Source organism: Budorcas taxicolor, chromosome 7, assembly GCF_023091745.1.
Source record: "Budorcas taxicolor isolate Tak-1 chromosome 7, Takin1.1, whole genome shotgun sequence".
NCBI lineage: Eukaryota > Metazoa > Chordata > Mammalia > Artiodactyla > Bovidae > Budorcas > Budorcas taxicolor.
This window is the reverse complement of record NC_068916.1, coordinates 12261618-12280293: the sequence shown is the minus strand read 5'-3', so window position 1 is coordinate 12280293 and position 18676 is coordinate 12261618. Positions and strand designations below refer to the sequence as shown.

Genomic DNA, 18676 nt, shown 5'->3' with positions numbered 1-18676 from the left:
AAACTCCTCCACGCTGCAGAGAGGGAACTGCCTATTTTCTGCCCAGGATCTGAGAGCACCTGGGCCGGGGTATGGCCCCTCTAGTCTCTAAGATGGGGCAGCCTATGTGAAGCTCCCTTCCTCCAGGCTAGGGTACTTGGGACCCTTCCAGGGACACCCCAGGATTTTCGAGGTGACACATGGGGCCCTGCAGGGTCATCTGAGGGCTTTAGAGTGGAGACCTGGGGACCTTTCAAGGGATGGGGAGGCCCTTTGGAGGACACCTGGGGCCTTGGGGGAGGCCAGAGTCGCTACCACAGGTCCATTCCTTCCAGCCTAGGAGCCAGACAAGCCCAATCTGACCTGGGTCAGAGAAGTTGTTGAGGTCCCTCTGTCGTTACCAGGAACTAGGAAGGTCTACCTGGATCTGCTGGGGGATAATTCGGTTATTTCCGTAAGGTTTTTTTTAAACAAAGGCAAAGATGTCCCTCACGGAGGCCGGGCAGCTCGAGGTCTGAGGCCCGAGTGCTGCGGACCTTGCTTCTGGTGACCAGGCCCATCCTAACCCTACCCTGGGCGCCGAAAGTGAGAACTGCCTAAACCAGTAAAGACCAGAGCTCCCAGGTGAACCGGCCACACCGTGAACCCAGGGGCCGCTACCAGCCCTCACACCTGCAATCGCTCCGCCCCGCGCACTACAAGGCCCTGCCGCGCACGCGCTATGCCGGAACCTCCCTTCTCCACTTGCGCACGCTCCGCCTCTTTCCCGCGCAACCTGCGGCACCGCCCATCGCCGGCAACGCGCCTGCGCATTCGCGCACTGCCTGCCGGGAACTGTAGTTTCTGTGTTGTGGGGCCCGGCAAGTCCGGTGGCTGAGCTCCGGTGCCGCGGCGCCCGAGGGCCGAGGCGGAAGTGGGGCAGCCACCTGGGGGCCGAGGGCGTGGAGTCGGCGGTCTCGGGGCGCCGACAAGGGGCGTGGGACTCAGGAAGGGCGCGTGCGCTGCCATAGGCCCCGGGGGAGGAGGCAGGGCAAGGCCAGGCCAGGGGTCCAGTGGTCCGAGTAGCCAACCTGGAAGATGCACAAGAGGAAGGGACCCCCGGGACCCCCGGGCCGAGGCGCCGCCACCGCCCGCCAGGTGAGTCTGTATCCCATGGCCCCACCGAGGTATCCCATCCCACCCTTATCACACGTTCAAGGGAGGGCCCCACCCCCCAGGGGAACCGGCTCTCCACTCCCAGGTGAGCCCACGTCCCCGCCCCCTAGGTTAGGTTTGGCCCCCACAGTAAGGTCTGTTGGCCCGGGCTCCCCAGCTCCTGGCGCCCCGCCCAGGGCTCAGGGCCACCTGTTGCAGTAGCAGCTCCAGTCGGGGAGGAGAAGGCCTCGAACCTGGGATAAGAAAGACAGTTACGGCTTTCCTGGACTGAGCGCTGTGGAACCCTGGCATCAGCGTGGCCAGGTCATACTTTTTTATCCCCATTGTACAGATGAGGACACTGAGGCCCAGAGAGGTGAAGATAACTGTCCAAGGTCATAGGGATCAACTGCTTGGCCAGACCTAAGGGCAAATCCAGTCTGTTTGCCGTGAGCCCACAGAATTGTGGTTGGGCCCCGTCTCCCTCCCTTATTACCTTTTTCCTAGGCACTGGGAGAGTTTGATTTTTCTCAGCTTTGATGGAAGGAGCTCAGGCCAAAACTTAGTGCCCAGGTATTAGTCTGGCTGACCTGAAGTTCCCTCCGGGCTTCTCCATATTGGATACTTGGCTTCACACCTCTAAGCCTCAGTCTTCTCATCTGTACAATGGAGGCCTTAAGAGTGTATGTCACAGGATAGCTGTGAAAATTCACGACTATCTGTGATGGTTTACAGAGAGTGCTAGAACATAGCGCTCAATAAATGGTGTCATCATCGTTACTATTAGATGGAGCCGTTGTATGATTGCTGATACTTGGCCATTTTTGACCCAAAGAAAAGGGGGTAATTTGTGTACTTCAGCCTAATATTATCATATCATGGTTGGTTATTAACAAGGATAGAATAGGAAGACAGGTGTTTCACACAGCCAAGACCTCACTTCCAACTTCAGCGCTGTCTGTGCTTCCTTTTACTCTTGACACCTCCAGCCTTCCTGCACAGCTCCCTCTGCTGAAGATGCTGGAATGGAAAAACCCAGTTGTGCAGAGTGACTTTGCTTTGGGGCAGGGTGTAGGGCCTTATTTCACCACTGAACTTGGCTGGCAACCCATCATGGGTGTGGGCTCAGAGCAGGCAGTTGGGTCTCTCTCTACCTGCCCTTTGCCCCATGTTGATCTGTGCCAGAGGAGTGACTTGGCCCATCTTGGACACCTGTTGTGTCTGGGGCCTGTTCCAGCTGACTGACTTTCCCCAGGAGCCCTGAGTTCCTCCCCAAGGGACTCCAGGTCCATCACAGCTGCCTCTAGCTAGCCGGGGTGCATCCCATGGTATGACAGAAGCCCCATTGTTTCCACAGCTGGGCCTGCTAGTTGACCTCTCCCCAGACGGCCTGATGATCCCTGAAGATGGAGTTAACCATGAGGAACTGGAGGCTGAGTTCTTGGCCTTGGTGGGAGGCCAGCCCCAAGCCTTGGAGAAGCTTAAAGGCAAAGGTGAGACTCTCAGTACACCCCTGACCATTTTCTGAGCTCCTGTTTGGAGCTGGGCACTGAGGCGATGAGAATATGCAGACAGAGAAGGTCCCTGTCCGCCTGGCAACCTAATTCTGGGGAAGAGTTAAGCGATCGGCTCTGGCCCCAAAATGAGGATTCAAGTCCCACTTCTGCAACTAACTGGCTGTGTGACTTGCTGAGTTTCAGCAACTATATGGGGCTCAGTTTCCCTGTCTGTAAAATGGGAATAATCACCAATAATGGATGTGGCATGTCCTCGAACCCATGGTTCTGTGATCAGGGCTGGGATCGGGGGAGACCTGTGGGCTGGACTGGGATTCCAGGAGGAGGCACCTGCAATGGGGAGGGCCAGGTGAAGAGTGGGGGAGGGGGTGAGTCACAGTTTGTGCACAGGCCCTGGAAGAGGTGGCAGGGGGCAGGGGACTCTGCAGGGGTCAAGTGGGGCTGGAGCTTGGGCACATGGAACCTTTACACTTTATAGCTAATGCAGTTGATCCTTGTTAGCTACAGATTCCAAATTTGTAAATTCATCTATTGGTTTAAATTTATTTGTAACCTCCAAATTAGTTGCTTGTTGCACTTTTGCAGTCATTCACAGACATGCACGGAGCTGCCAAAAGTTTGAGTCACCCAGTGTGCCTGTTCCCTGCTGAGGCGACACTCTGCCTTCTTGTCTCAGTGCATAAATAGTGTCCTTTTCTTGGTCTGTTGAACGTCACGCTTTTCTCATGTTTGTGCTTTTTGTTGATTTTACGGATCCGCACGGCCCCAAGCATAGTGCCAGAGTGCTGTCTCCTGTTCCTTAGCATGAGAAGACTAGGATGTACCTTGTAGATAAGCTCCATTCAGGCATCAGTTATAGTGCTGTTGGCGTCAAGTTCCGTGTTAATGAATCAACAATATATATTAAAGAAGGTGTCTTTAAGTAGAAACACACATAAAACAAGGATATATATATATTCCTGTTTGACAACAGTGTTGTGCCCAGAGGCTCATGGGAACCTAATGCTGTATTTCTTTCAGGGCCAGTTGGTTCATTATTCACTAATTCCAACTTTATAGAACATGGGTGCCATGAATAACAAGAGTTACAGGAACAACAAAATGCTGACAGTGTGCTGTTCTAAGAGCTGCATTTACCTGTAGTCCCTGCAGTCTATGGTGAGGGAGAAACTTATTGTCCCCATCTAACAGATGGGAAGACTAAGGCCCAGGGAGGGGAAGCGACTTGCCCAAGGTCCCACAGTGAGAGAGTTGCAGATCTGGGGTTCCAACTCAGGCTTGTCAAGGAAGAGATGAGGCCAGGGAGATCGACAGGGAGTAGGATCATGCCTGTTGGCCCAAGGACAATGGGGTGCCGTGGAAGAGCCAGGAGAGGGAAACATACTGCCCACTGCCTGCTACCCGAATTTTCATGGCCATGGGTGAATGGGACAGGAGACGGGGGACTCTTGAAGGATCCTGGTTCAACTGGGGCCTCCCGTTGCCTCCAGGTCCCCTGCCCATGGAAGCCATTGAGAAGATGGCCAGCTTATGCATGAGAGACCCGGATGAGGATGAAGAGGAGGGAACAGATGAGGAGGACGTGGAGGCTGATGATGACCTGCTGGTGAGCACCCGGGGCGGAGCGGGAGACCTCCCTCCCGTTGTTGTCCACCCAGCAGGCCCTCACGACTGGCCCCCGGCCGTGTGTCCCTGCAGGCGGAACTGAATGAGGTCCTTGGGGAGGAGCAGAAGGCTTCAGAGTCCCACCCTCCTGTGGCGCAGGTATACCCCTGACAACACTGGTCTGTGTAGCCCAGGGTTCAAGGGCTCCCTCCTCCCTCTCAACCGCGGAACCTCGCACAGGTGGTGGGGTGCCTCTGATCCCCAGTTCTCCACCCTGGGAGATGGGTGATGATTTCTGCCCCTTCAGGGTTAGAGGGGGCAACACACCTGGTATACAGTAGGTACTCAACCCAGGAAGCTGTCAGGGTGGAACTGAGAGAGGGGTCACCACCCAGACTGTGCACCTGGCCCCTCCCGCAGCCAAAGGCCACAACCCCCAGCCCAGGGTTGGAGGCCACCTTGCAGGAGAGGCTGGCCCTCTACCAGACTGCGATCGAAAGCGCTAGGCAAGCTGGAGACAGCGCCAAGATGCGGCGCTACGACCGGGGACTTAAGGTGAGTGGGCAGACAAGAGGGTGACCAGGTCCTCACCACTGCCCCCTGCACCCAGCTCCAGGCTCCTCCCAAACCTACGTTCACACCTTCTCCCAGACACTTGAAAACCTGCTGGCCTCCGTCCGGAAGGGCAAAGCCATCGATGAAGGGGACATCCCGCCGCCTGTGGCTGTGGGGAAGGGTCCAGTGGCCACGCCCAGCCACATGCCTGCACCCACCCAGCCGGCCCCTCTCAACCCGCTGGCCCCAGATCCCCGGGTTGTCGTGGAGAGTCCTCCTTCTGCTGCTCCATCCTCGTCCCTGGCCTCAGCTAAGCCCCAGCCGCCCCCAGGTAGGCCACACGCAGGGCTGGCTGATGTGGGCTGATGAGGGGGTATCCATTTAGTGGCTGGCCCTTTGGTGTGGGGGTACAGGGCCTGCACTGATTTTTAGATATTTTTTACCACCTTTCCCTCCCCAGATCCTACTTTCCAAGGGGCACACAGGCTCCCAGGAGAGGTTTTCTGTCTGTGGTAGCTGTAAAATATATTTTACAAAACATTTGCCATTTAACTATTTTTCAACATGCAGTTGAGTGATATTTATCACTTTCACAATATTGTGCAACCACCACCTCTATCAGTTTCCAAAACTTTTTCGTCCCCCTCTATTCAGCATTAACTCCCTGTTCGCCCTTGCCCAGTCCCTAGGAACCTCTGTTCTGCTTTCTGTCTCTGGATTTGCCTCTTACAGATATTTCATGTAAATAGAATCATCCACTATTTGTCCTCCTGTGTCTGGCTTCCTTCACTTAGCAAAATGCTGCAGCATGTGTCAGAACGCCATTCCTTTTTAGAACTGAACAGCATTATGGTTTTTTGGTTTTGTTCTGGTTTGGGTGTGCCATGTGGCTTGCAGAATCTTAGTTTCCTGACCGGAGACTGAACCCAGGTCCCGGCAGTGAAAGTGCAAAGTCCCAACCACTGGACCGCCAGGGAATTCCCAATAGAGTTTTTTCTTTTTTTTAAGATTTATTTTTATTTATTTATGGCTGCGTTGGGGCTTCATTGCTGCTCGCAGGCTTTCTCTAGTTGCGACGAGGGCTCCTCTTCATTGTGGTGCACAGACTTCTTATCGTGGTGGCTTCTTTTGTTCCAGAGGATGGGCTCTGAGTGCACAGGCTCAGTAGTTGCACCTCGAGGACTCTCAAACACAGGCTCCGTGGTTGTGGCTCACAGGCGTAGTTGCTCCATGGCTTGTGGAGTCTTCCCATGACCAGGGTTTGACCCCATGTCTCCTGCACAGGCAGGCAGATTCTTAACCACTGGACGACCAGGGAAGGCCCCCACCCATAGAGTGTTAAGTGAGTAGTTCCCAAGCCCTCAGCTTGTCCATCGTTCCTAAAACTCACTTGCTGGAGAACACACCTCCCAAGAAGTTTTCTTTCCCTTAACCTCCCCTTCCCCCGCCTTAAGAAAAGAAAATGGGGCAACCAAAGGAGATACTCCAAATGCTGGCCTGAGGTTCAGAAAGTGAACCCCTAGTCTCTGAGTGCTTCAGCCAAGCTGGTTTCTAAGCTTTTGTTTTTAGTAAAGCTCAAGGATAACTTTTGGAAATCGTGACCTGAGATTCTCAGCTGAAATCACCAACAGTTTTTCATAATGGGGTTTTCTGTATATAGCTGTGCGGGGACCCTGAAAATCACGTGACATCTGTAAGACTCTGTCTCCTCCCATCTATTTGATGATGTGAAGCAGGTTTCTTTGCACATTAAAAACAAAAAAGGAAAGTAGGAAAAGAATGAACAAGGAAGCAGGAGCTAAGCGCTAGTGGGTGGACCCGGCCCCCACCTTGTCAACAAGAGCTGCCTCGCCGATACAATTTTACTCTTAGTATATCAAAATTATTTATCAGAAAAGCTCGATATAGAAGCTTTGCTCAGTTTTGTGCAAAAAATAATTCCAACAGTAATTCTGCCCCCAAATAAATTTTAACACTGAGAGGGACTTTCAGTGGCAGGAGATAAAGCCAATGAAATGTCAGGATGTTACAAGACTTCCCTGGCGGTCCAGCGGTTAAGATTTTGCCTTCCAATGCAGGGGGTGCAGGTTCAATCTCAGCTCGGGGATCTAAGGTCCCACGTACCTCAGGACCAAAAACTAAAACATAAAACAGAAGCAATATTGTAACAAATTCAATAAAGACTTTAAAAATGGTTCGCATTAAGAAATGTCAAGATATTGGGCAGGGGAGATAAATTAGGAGTTTGGGATTAACAGATACACCTTACTATATATTAAATAGTTCCAAAAAAAACCAAGGATCTACTGTATAGCCCAGGGAACTTATGCTATATGGTAGAAAAGAACATTTATTTATATATATACATAAATGAATCAGGTTTCTATACACCTGAAATTAACACAACATTGTAAATTAATTATCCTCAATTTAAAAAAAAAGTCAAGTTGTTTTGTTTCAAGTTGGACACCTTCTCAGGCAAGTCCACCAAAACAAAGCAGTGAGTCCAGTTATCAGTCTGAAAAAGTACAACAGGTACTTTGTACTGTTTTCCAGGTATTTCTAGGATGTATATCTGGGTGGTGAGTGGTGTATTTACTGTATTTTATTTTTAATACCAACAATTGTACTTATTGATGTCAATTTAAGAATACTTCTCCTAAGAACATATTAGGCATATTATTTGAAGCTGTATCTAATATAGTGTTTTAAAAGCCATTTAATCCTGTTTCCCAACTTTGCTGATAGAGTGCAGAAAGGTACATTTATATGTACAATAAGGTGTTAAAAAAGACTCTCGAGTACCCAGATACATCATGTTAGGATACAGTTCTGCCAGAAACGTGTATGTAAATAAGGGAAGATCTGAAGTTCCTAATTGCTCACTGTGAACCCTGGTGTATATTTAAAAAGTAGGACTTCATGGTCCTGTGGTTGGAAATCTGTTGGCCAATGCAGAGGACACGTGTTCAATCCCTGGTCGATCCCAGAAGCTTCCACGTGTCCAGTTTCTGTTGACAGATAAAGCATACCTGGATTTCTTCAGCTTTGCTTTATTACAATTCACAGATTAGTGTGATTTTTTTTTTTTTTTTTTACAAATCAGTTTGTGGTAACTGTACTCTGAGCAAGTCTGTTGGCACCATTTTTCCAACAGCGTTTGCTCACTTTGAGTCTGTCTGTCACATTTTGGCAACTCTTAAAGGATTTCAAGGGTTTTCGGTATTGTTATACTTGTTATGGGCATCTGCGATCAGTGGTTTTCGGTGTTACTGCTACAGTGTGCTGAAGGCTCAGGTGGTAGTTAGCATTTTTTAACAATCCGTTTATCTTAATCTAATGAGTGTTTCTCTTTGGCTGGCTTCTTTGTTGCACGTGGGCTTTCCCTAGTTGCGGTGAGCAGGTTTCCCCTTGCAGTGGCGACTAGTGTGGCAGAGCACGGGCTGTAGGGTGTTCAGGCTCAGCAGTTGCAGTACATGGGCTTAGTTACCCTGTGGAACAGTGAAATTCTCTTATGTTAAAGTATGTACATTGTTTTTTTAGTCATAATGCTATTGCATGCTTCATCGCCTACAGTATAGTAGAGTAACTTTTACATGTACTGGGACACCAAAAAACCTGAGTGACTCACTTCATTACAATATTTGCTTTATTGAGGCGATCTGGAACCAGACCTATACTCAGAGGTATGCCTGAAAATGGATAGACAAATGTGCTCCATCCATATAATGGAATATTATTCACCCTGAAAAGGGAAGGAGATTCTGACACACGCTACAGCACGGATGAACCTTGAAGCCATTATGCTGCGCGAAATAAGCCAGCAACAAAGGGACAGATACTGTATGATTTCACTTATAGGGGGTCCCTAGCGGAGTCAGATTCCCAGAGACAAAAAGTAGACCAGTGGGTGCTGGGGGCTGGGGGAGGGGGATGGGGAGTTAGTGTTTAATGAGGACAGAGTTTCAGTTGGGAAAGATGGAAAGAGTGCTGGAGTTGGATGGTGGTGATGGTTGCGCAACAATGAGAATGTCCTTGATGCCACTGAACTGTATACTTATAAAGGGTTAAGATGGTAAATTTTATCTTGTATTTTACCACAATCTGAAAAAATAAAAAGGGAAATATCGGTGAGTTTCAGATCACTATGGTAGTTAGGATATATTTGATTTAAAAGAGTAGTGTGATGATTTTCTTTGTCAAATGTCAGTATTTGAAGACACTAGGAACAACAGCCATTGCCACTTTCTCAACTCAAAATGAAAAGTTTTAGATGTCGACTTAAAAATGTGTAAGAGTACAGAAAGTTTTCCAGGATTCTCTTAGGGGCAAAATAGCATTGGCTCTAGAGACTGACAGTCACAGGGTTGAGTCCTCACTATGCCTTCTTCAGGCTGTGTGATTTGGGGAAACAGCATCCCCTCTCTAAGCCTCAGTTCTCAAATCTCTAAGGTGGTCCTTTGTTGTGAGAATTAAGTAGAAATAGTTTGTGCACTGTCCCCTCTCCCAGGTCCTTGCAGCCCTGGCCCCCTGGCTCAGTTGCAGAGCCGCCAGCGTGAGTACAAGCTGGCTGCCCTCCACGCCAAGCAGCAGGGAGACACTGCCACTGCCGCCAAACACTTCCGTGTGGCCAAGGTGCGTACGGAGGGGTCAGGGTTGGAGGGTAGAGGACAGGATGCTTCTAACATTGTGTGATAGCAAAGAACAGGGGCTCTGGAGTCAAGACAGACCCAGATTTGAATCCCAGTCACTCCGTGACTGTAGTTTGCTGCACCTCCTGAAGCTTCAGTTTACCCTCTCTGTGAAATGGGCGTAAATATATGGAGGAGGCTTGAGCAAAACACCACAAAAGGACTTCCCTGGTGGTCCAGAGACTGGCCACCAGGTCAGCCTGCACTTCCACTGCAAGGGGAGCAGGTTCAATCCCTGGTCGCAGAACAGCCAGAAATAAAAATTTTAAAAAGATGCTTGCTGCAAAGGAAGTGACAGAGTGGGGAGTCATCTGCCATGTGGCAGGTCGTGGAGGCTCCCCATGGGGTCCTAGCCCCCAGCTGCAGCCTCCTCCCCTGATCTTCCTTCTCCCAGAGCTTTGATGCTGTCTTGGAGGCCCTGAGCCGGGGGGAGCCTGTGGACCTGTCACGCCTGCCCCCTCCACCTGGTGAGGACCCCACCCTGCCCATCCTCCAGGACTGCTGGAGGTCTCCAGGACGTTCTTGCTGATGCTGCCGCCCCTTTGGTCAGGGGGACCCCAGGGACCCCAGCCTCAGGCCAGACTAGCCTGGTCGGGGGAAGGGTGGCCACAAGTAAGCCCCCCACTGGACTGGACCTCTCTACCCCTAGACCAGCTACCCCAGGGCCCACCATCACCACCTGTGCAGCCTCCAACTCCTGCTGTGGTGCCCTCCACGCCAGGTAGGCTCCTGGGACCCTGTGGGGTGGGCCAGCCGGAGCAAGACAGTCTCCTCCCACCGAGACCCTTAACTCTACCGTCTGGTCTGACCCAGAGGCTCCTCCACCCCCGAAGACTCTCCTGGAGGCACTAGAGCAGCGGATGGAGCGCTACCACGTGGCTGCAGCTCAAGCCAAGACCAAGGGGGACCAGCGGAAGGCTCGCATGCATGAGCGCATCGTCAAGGTGCGTGGAGACCCAAGGAGGCGGGTCGGCCACCCCTAGAGACCTTGCCCAGGAAGCCTGACACCTGTGTTCCCTGCAGCAATACCAAGACGCCATTCGAGCCCACAAGGCTGGCCGAGCGGTGGACGTGGCGGAGCTGCCTGTGCCTCCAGGTAGGCCCGCAGCCCCACCCCACCACCCTCTGAGCCTTTGCAGGTGCTGTTCCCTCCCGCTCTCCAGGCCCAGGGAGCTGATGGCTGCACCTTCAGAAATTCTGCAAGCTTGTTGGACAATGGGTACCTTAAAATCATTTACCATGGGAATGTTTACACCACAGAAATTGGCAAACACTACAAATTAGGAGGTTTTTATCTGAAGAGTCTGTTCACCAGCCCACCACTGTCTGGTCATTTATTTATTTTAAAACATTATATATTTTTTTTGACTGTGCTGGGTCTTTATTGCCGCACAGGCTTTTCTCTAGTTGCAGCGAGCAGGGGCTACCCTCTAGTTGTGGTACATGGGCCTCACTGCGGTCACTTCTCCTGTTGCAGAGCACAGACCCTAAGGCACGTGGGCTTCAGTAGTTGCGGCTTGAGCTCTAGAACCCAGGCTCAGACACTGTGGCATTGGGGCTTTCTTCGCAGCACGTGGCATCTTCCCGGATCAGGGATCAAACCCGTGTCTTTTGCTTTGGCAGACAGATTCTTTACCACTGAGTCACCAGGGAAGCCCCTGGTCATTTCTTCTGTGACTCACTCCTTCCTAGTCATCGGCTCTCAGTTTTACAGAGATCTCCCCAGCCTCCCATCGCCCCTGCCGGTGGGTTGGAGACGTCTTCTGGGATCTCAGAGCTGCCTGTGTGTCCACCATGAGAGCAATTACAGCTCTGCACGTTGGTCCCCCGGGAGTCCCTCCAGGCCCAGGGCCGCCTCTTATGCCCAGCATGCCACCTCACATGGTGCTTGCTTGTTGGAGTCTGGTCAAGACCCAGCCAGGGTCAGGCAAGAGGAGCCAAGAGCAAAGAGGGAGGTTAGAATGGTCTGACATCTCCACCAAACCAGCAGCAGCTCCTTCCTTGCATTCAAAATAGATTCAGGGACTTCCTTGGCAGTCCGTTGGTTAAGGCTCCGCGCTTCCCCTGCAGGGGGCGTGGGTTCGATCCCTGGTTAGGGAAGTAAGATCCCACATGCCTCGTGGTGCAGCCCACCCAGCCCTTCCACAAAGGAAAGAAAGAACCAAGAAAACGCAAACGTATTGTGTTGGCCAAAAAGTTCGTTCAGGGTTTAAAAACCAGAACAGACTTTTCGGCCAACCCACATAGATTCAAAGGCCTGAAGCTCCTTAGCAGGGGAAGAACCTGTGTCTCAACCATTATAGTGTGGGCCTCACCCTCCTGACTGGGTCCCAACTGGCCACCTAGGCTTTCCCCCGATCCAGGGCCTGGAGGCCACCGAGCCCACCCAGCAGAGCCTGGTGGGGGTCCTGGAGACCGCCATGAAGCTGGCCAACCAGGATGAAGGCCCTGAGGACGAAGAGGACGAGGAGCCTAAGAAGGTGTGAGGGGCCAGGGCCTTGGGGTGCAGGGGAGTGGCATGGCAGCAAAGCAAAGCCCCAGTAGTCCTGGCCTTGAGCCAGGAAGAACCAGCTGCACATCTGGGCCTGCTACTTCCTGGCTGTGAGGCCACGGGCAAGTCCTCTTGCCCTCTGAACTTCAGGCTCCTCGTACAGTGAGCACAGTACTAGTCCCTACCTCTTGGGGCTGTTGCCAAGGTTTAGTGTGAACAAGATCGTATGTTGTGTTCAGTGCTGAAGAAACAGAAACTGAGATGGTCAGTGTTGTCGCTGTCAGGCCTCAACCCTGTGGGCAGCAGACTCATCACAGGTGCTGTGAAAGCTCTGACTTGCTTTCCAACCCTCTGCAGCTCAGCAGCCCTGCAGCCCCCACAGCCCAGCCCAAAGCCCCACCTTCAAAGGCACCCCCATCAGGATCCGCCCCCATAGCCAAAGCAGCCCCCAAAGGCACATCCACCAGAGGTAGGTACGCCCCTCCCCACCTGGGCAGCCAATTGCCTGGCTGTGGGTGGGGCAGCACCCGCAAACACCCCTGTACCCACAGCCCAGCAGCAGCTGGCTTTCCTGGAGGGCCGCAAGAAGCAGCTCCTGCAGGCTGCGCTGCGAGCCAAGCAGAAGAACGACGTGGAAGGCGCCAAGATGCACCTGCGCCAGGCCAAGGGGCTGGAGCCCATGCTGGAGGCCTCACGCAATGGGCTGCCTGTGGACATCACCAAGGTGAACCCTCTAGGCCTTCTGGACTTTCCCAGGCACTCACCCTTCAGACTTCTGCCACTTAGCAGTCACATGACTTGGAATGTATTCATCAGGGTCCAGGTTAAACTGCTGTAACAAACCCCCCTTCCCAAGACAGTGGCTGAAATAAGACAGATATTTATGTTTCCTGTATGTAACACTGAGGGCATTCTGGTCTCTAAAAGAGACCTCTAAAAAAGCCCTTCAGGGCCCAGATTCTTTCCATCTGGCTACTTTGTGACACCCTAGGAGGTCATTCTTGTCCTTGTGGTCAAAGTGGATTGACCTTTGATCAGATAAGGAGAATGCCTTATCTGCATCTGGGCTATGGGCAGTGATGTGGAGTTGCCATCACTTCTACTTGCCTCCCTTTGGCCAGAATTGAGTCATGTGGCCACACTTAGCTGCAGGGGAGGCTGGGAATGTAGTCTCTTGCTGGGCTGCTGTGTGTCCAGCCAGAGCTCCATTACTAGGGAAGAGGGGTTGGAGATCAGGGTAACAAATTGTGCCATGTGGGACAGACCATCCACTTCTCTTTGAGGATTACTTTTCTCCCTGGGAAAGAAGAACAGGGCCTGCGGATGAAGCTGTAGTCAGGGAAGGCCTCTTGAAGGAGGTGTGATGTTTCCGCAGAGCCCTGGGTGGGTCTGCTCATGGTTGTCCAGCAGGCCCCTCCCTCACAAGCCTCATCCTCCCCAGGTGCCACCTGCCCCCGTCAACAAGGATGACTTTGCCCTGGTCCAGCGCCCTGGCCCAGGTCTGTCTCAGGAGTCTGCCCGACGCTACGGCGAGCTCACCAAGCTCATAAGGCAGCAGCATGAGGTGAAGGGGGCTTCCCTGCCCAGGTCACCAGGCACCCGGCGCCCCTCCCGCCCGCCCCTCACTGTCTTCTGCTCCCGCAGATGTGCCTGAACCACTCTAACCAGTTCACTCAGCTCGGCAACATCGCTGAAACCAGCAAGTAAGAAGCCCAGCCCCAGGCCCCACCAACTTCTGCACCCCACAGCCTGCCCCTGGGACCAGGGACCTGAGCAGGGCCTTCTCGCTGGCAGATTTGAGAAGCTGGCGGAGGACTGTAAGCGGAGCATGGAGATTCTGAAGCAGGCCTTCGCCCGGGGTCTCCCCACGCCCACTGCTCGCTTTGAACAGAGAACCTTCAGCGTCATCAAGTAAGGCCCCCTATACCCTGCCACTGGCCCTTTTGGAGAGGGGTTCACACTCCCCAGAAGCCAGCGGAGGTCTTGCTTCTGGAGGAGAGTTCGGGTGGTCTGGTGGGAGCAGAGCAGGTGCAAGTGTCCTGAGGCAGACGTGCCGTGTAAGTAAAGGATGGCAGTGGAGTGTTGACAGTGACATGTTTGGAAATGGGGACAGTCTAGTGAATGCAGAGGCCTGGGCAAGCTCATGGAGTGGTGAGGTGGGTCCTGCTCCTGTTACAGCATCTCACACTCCAGGGAGCTGGGATCATTTTTCCCACTTGTACACGAGGTTAGAGGTGGCCACTGGGGTAACCTAACATCACCACTTAGGAACCTGCACCCCTCACCCTGGCTCCCCCACATCTGCAGAGCCTGGCTCCCTGTCACCCCCTCATCTCCTCTCACTGACCCCACTTCTGTCACCTCCAGCCACACAGACTTCTTTTTGGTCAGTCAGACACACCAGCCGTGTTCCCACTCAGGACCTTTGCACCGGCTGTCTCCTCTGCTTAGAGCCTCTTATGCAGATTACCATGTAGCAGCCTCTTCTTTTTCTTAAAAGTTTTTTTTGGCTGCACTGCATGGCCTGTAGGATCCTAATTCCGTGACCAGGGGTCAAACCCATGCCCCCTGCAGTGGAGACTCGAAGTCTTAGCCACTGCTCTGTTAGGGAAGTCCCTGTAGCAGCCTCTTCTTGACATTCAGAGTCACCTATGATGTCACTTCTCCTGAGAAGCTCTCCTTGATGGCCCTGTCTAGAGCAGCACCTCCCAAGCACACGTTTTTGTTTTGTTTGTTTATATATTCGGGGTCATCAGTCACTCAGCTAGCTAGGGCTCCCTGAACACAGGCGCAGTCTGCCTCATTTACCTCTGTACTTTCAGCAGTGAGGACACTGGCTGGCATATAGTAGATGCCCAAAAAACCTTGTCAGAAAAAGAGAAGGTCCCGCAGCAGCTAGGGCACTTGGTGAATTCTAGAAGATTCCAGAAAATTCTAGAAGGTTCCAGAAATCTTATGCAAGGAAAGCAGTCCCACAGAGGTGAGGCCACTGACTGGTGCAGAGCTGGTTCCAAATAAATATGTGCAAATTTATGAAAGGACTAAACAAGTAGCCAGTGGCAGACCTCGAATGAGAATTGTAGTCTGTCTGGTTCTAAAACTCAAGCCTAGGGCCTGAGACACCCTCAAGAGACTGAGGGGAGGGCCAAGAAGGCAGGCAGGATGGTGGCACTGAGGGCCTGTCTCCCACCGTCCCTCCCGGAAGGATCTTCCCTGACCTCAGCAGCAACGACATGCTCCTATTCATCGTGAAGGGCATCAGCTTGCCCACACCACCAGGTGAGGGGGCACCAGGCAGGGGGCAGGGCTATGGGGTCCACCCATCTGCCCAACTCTGACCCTTGTCTTCCCGCAGGGCTGTCTCCTGGTGACCTGGATGTCTTTGTTCGGTTCGACTTCCCCTATCCCAACGTGGTACATGGGGAGCTGAGGGGGGATGGGTTCCAGCCCCTTCAGGCCTGGAGGGTGTGGGTCTGGCGGGGGTTCAAGGGCAGGCCCCAGCCCCTGAGCTTTTTCACCTCCTGTCTGGTCACAGGAAGAAGCTCAGAAAGACAAGACCAGCGTGATCAAAAACACAGACTCCCCTGGTGAGCCCTGGCAGGAAGCAGTCCCCCACCTCCCATCCCCACAGAAAGCCCATGAGACCATAAGCTGACCCTGCCCCTCCTCTCTCCCTCCTTCTCCTGGCAGAGTTCAAGGAGCAGTTCAAGCTTTGCATCAACCGCAGCCACCGTGGCTTCCGAAGGGCCATCCAGACCAAAGGCATCAAGTTCGAAGTGGTCCACAAGGGGTGAGCTGGGGCCACAGGTGCTTTCTGGGCCTCCAGAGGAGGGGGAGCTGCCCAGGGCCAATCATTCTGTCCCCTCTCACACACACAGGGGGCTCTTTAAGACTGACCGGGTCCTGGGCACAGCTCAGCTGAAACTGGACGCCCTGGAGACGGCATGTGAGGTCCGAGAGGTCCTTGAGGTGAGAGGTGGACATTGGTCTGAACACTTGGGTATAGCCGTGCCACTCATGAACATCAACCAGATGCTCCCTGCCCTGAGCCTCCCAAAGGTCCTCTCTGCTGACACAGCCCCTCAGCGGAAATCCCAGGCTTCCGCACTACCCAGCCCTAAGTATCCTCTGCACCCTGCTCCATTAAGAGCAGCTGGTGTCTCAGCCATACCCAGGGGCTCATATTTTGGAAATTTCTCTGGTTGTCCTGGAGCCCAGCCCTGAGTCTCCAGCCACAGCCTGCCTCTTCTTTTATTTATTTATTTTTGGGGGAATTTTATTTATTTATTTATTTTGGCTGTGCTGGGTCTTCGTTGCTGCGCAGGCTTTCCTCTAGCTGTGGCAAACGGGGGCCGCTCTCTAGTTGTGGTACGCAGGTTTCCCGTCGCGATAGCTTCTTTTGTTGTGAGTGCGGCTCTAGGGCACGCAGGCTTCGGTGGTTTCGGCACGGGGGCTCAGCAGTTGCAGCTCCCGGGCTCTAGAGCGCAGGCTCTATAGTTGGGGCACACGGGCTCAGTTGCTCAGCAGCATGTGGGATCTTCCCGCACCAGGGATCGAACCCACATCTCCTGCACTGGCAGGCGGATTCTTTACCACTGAGCCACCAGGGAAGTCCCACTGCCTGCTTCTGAACAGCCCCCCCTCACTGCCCCCAGGTCCTGGATGGCCGCAGGCCCACAGGGGGCCGGCTGGAGGTGATGGTTCGGATTCGCGAGCCACTGACAGCCCAGCAATTGGAGACCACGACTGAGAGGTGGCTGGTCATTGACCCCGTGCCAGCGTCCATGCCCACAGTGAGACCCCTGCCCGTCAGCAGCCCTGGGGGGAAGGGAGGGCTTGGTTCAAGGTGGCCGAGACTCACAAGACTAGTTCTGTCCTCTGAAGCAGGTTGCTGGCCCCAAAGGGAAGGCTCCTCCCATGCCTGCTCCTACGAGGGAGCCAGGGAACAGGTAGGTGACTGGGCCCAGCTGTGCTGGAGAGAATGCCCCTCTTCTGATCTCAGCCTCTCCTGGACAACTTACCATCAGGCACAGATTAAAGCATGTCTCTCCCCTGCTTCAAAACCTTTCCTGGCTCCTCTTCTCCTGGAGCATCTAGTTTAAACTCCTCAGCTTGATCTTTAAGACCTTTTGTGATCAGACCACTGTCAATAGTCCAGCCTTCTTCCTGTTGGTTCATGGCTACATTTAGTTTTCATGAGCCTCTTGGCTACTCTGTGTTACAATACCCTGAGCACCCCTATCTCCACACTTGCTCCTTGCTCCTCTGCCCAACTCTGACTCCTTTGATTCCCAGCTTGGCTGTCACCTCCTCCAGGAAGCCCTCCCTGACACCTGGCATCACAGTTGCCTGGGTGTACACCCTTTGTCCCTGTCAGGTTGTGGATTCAGCAACACAGGGGTGGGCCTGGCTTGTCTCCCACTGTCCCCCGGGGCCCAGTATGTTTGTTGAATTAACAGGGTTGGGGATGGGAGTTCCCTGCAGCCCCTCCCCTTCCCCAACCCCATAGATCAGCACGGCCCCTGCATAGTCTCAGTGTGCTGGCCTTCGACCAAGAGCGTCTGGAGCGGAAGGTGGGTGCCACCCTACGAGGCTCATGGGGCAGGGCTGGGGGTCCGCAGGTCCCTCACAGCTCCCTCTGCATCCTCTCTCCCGACCCCAGATCCTGGCCCTCAGGCAGGCGCGGCGGCCGGTGCCCCCTGAGGTGGCGCAGCAGTACCAGGACATCATGCAGCGCAGCCAGTGGCAGCGGGCGCAGCTGGAGCAGGGAGGCCCGGGCATGCGGCGGGGTAGGAGCTCAGGGATGGGTGGGGGGAAGGGTGGGTGGCGCGGGCCCCATCCTGATGGCCCCCCCACCTCCATCCCTCAGAGTACATGGCCCAGCTGGAGCGCCAGCTACAGTTCTACACGGAGGCCGCCCGGCGTCTGGGCAATGATGGCAGCAGGGTGAGCTGGGCAGGCGTGGGGGCATGGCCAGGGCCACCAGGGGCTGCCCGCTGACTCCTTCTTCACCCCCTAGGAGGCCGCCAAGGAGGCACTGTATAGACGGAACCTGGTCGAGAGTGAGGTGAGCAGCTTGGGCATTGAGAGCCAGGCGGGCAAGTGTGGTCATGTCCCCCATCCTGACCCGGGCCACTTCTCCCCGCAGCTGCAGCGGCTCCGCCGGTGAGGGGCAAAGGGACAGGCAGCCCCCAGAGAGCTGGGAGCGGGCCTGCGGCCCCTATACTGCCACAACCTCGGACCAGACAAGCAGACAATCAGTGGACAGTCAACTCTGGACGGACACATCCCCCACTGGGCCCACCTGGCCCGGATGGAGCCTCCCCCAGCAGGGGCCATCGGCAGAGTCTGCCAGCCTGTGTGTGCCCCTCACCCAGGCCCAGCTGGGTGGGCCCCAGAAAGTCCGTTTGCACAGCCCAGGGGTGCACAGCCCCTTGCCGGCCTCCAAAGCAGGAGGATGGCTGGGACCAAGCCCCCAGGGCCCTTGCAAGCACTTTACTTCCTGTCCCTCCCCAGCCTTAACCCTGATGCCCACCCACACCCCAAAGAAGCCACTGAGGCGAGCCAGGGTCAGCCAGGCTCCCCAGAGGGTTGCCCTGGCCCAGCTGGGCCCCCAGGGCAGACACATGGAATAAACAGCCAGGGCCACACCTGGCTCACTCTGTCCTGCCCTTGTTTCTTGTTCCTGGCCCCAGTGCCTGGGC

General features: G+C 54.1%; 1 protein-coding gene across 2 annotated transcripts; it reads left to right on the top strand.

The window, feature by feature from the left end:
* The first annotated feature begins 823 nt into the window (after positions 1-823).
* On the top strand, positions 824-18630 carry CC2D1A (coiled-coil and C2 domain containing 1A). Of its 2 annotated transcripts, none has more exons than XM_052642489.1 (29): positions 824-1116; positions 2471-2606; positions 4121-4236; positions 4329-4394; positions 4656-4790; positions 4887-5121; positions 9301-9425; positions 9876-9948; positions 10131-10202; positions 10295-10425; positions 10505-10577; positions 11828-11961; positions 12330-12441; positions 12524-12696; positions 13414-13536; positions 13617-13675; positions 13767-13883; positions 15178-15251; positions 15328-15386; positions 15508-15559; positions 15663-15762; positions 15851-15941; positions 16628-16765; positions 16860-16921; positions 17482-17545; positions 17635-17761; positions 17842-17918; positions 17992-18039; positions 18121-18630. In XM_052642489.1, the coding sequence occupies exons 1-29, from the start codon at positions 1057-1059 to the stop codon at positions 18139-18141; spliced, it is 2853 nt and encodes a 950-aa protein (XP_052498449.1). In that variant the 5' UTR covers positions 824-1056; the 3' UTR covers positions 18142-18630. The 2 variants fall into 2 exon arrangements, with proteins under 2 accessions (XP_052498449.1, XP_052498447.1); XM_052642487.1 differs by having other exon boundaries at positions 16857-16921.
* The last annotated feature ends 46 nt before the right edge of the window (positions 18631-18676 follow it).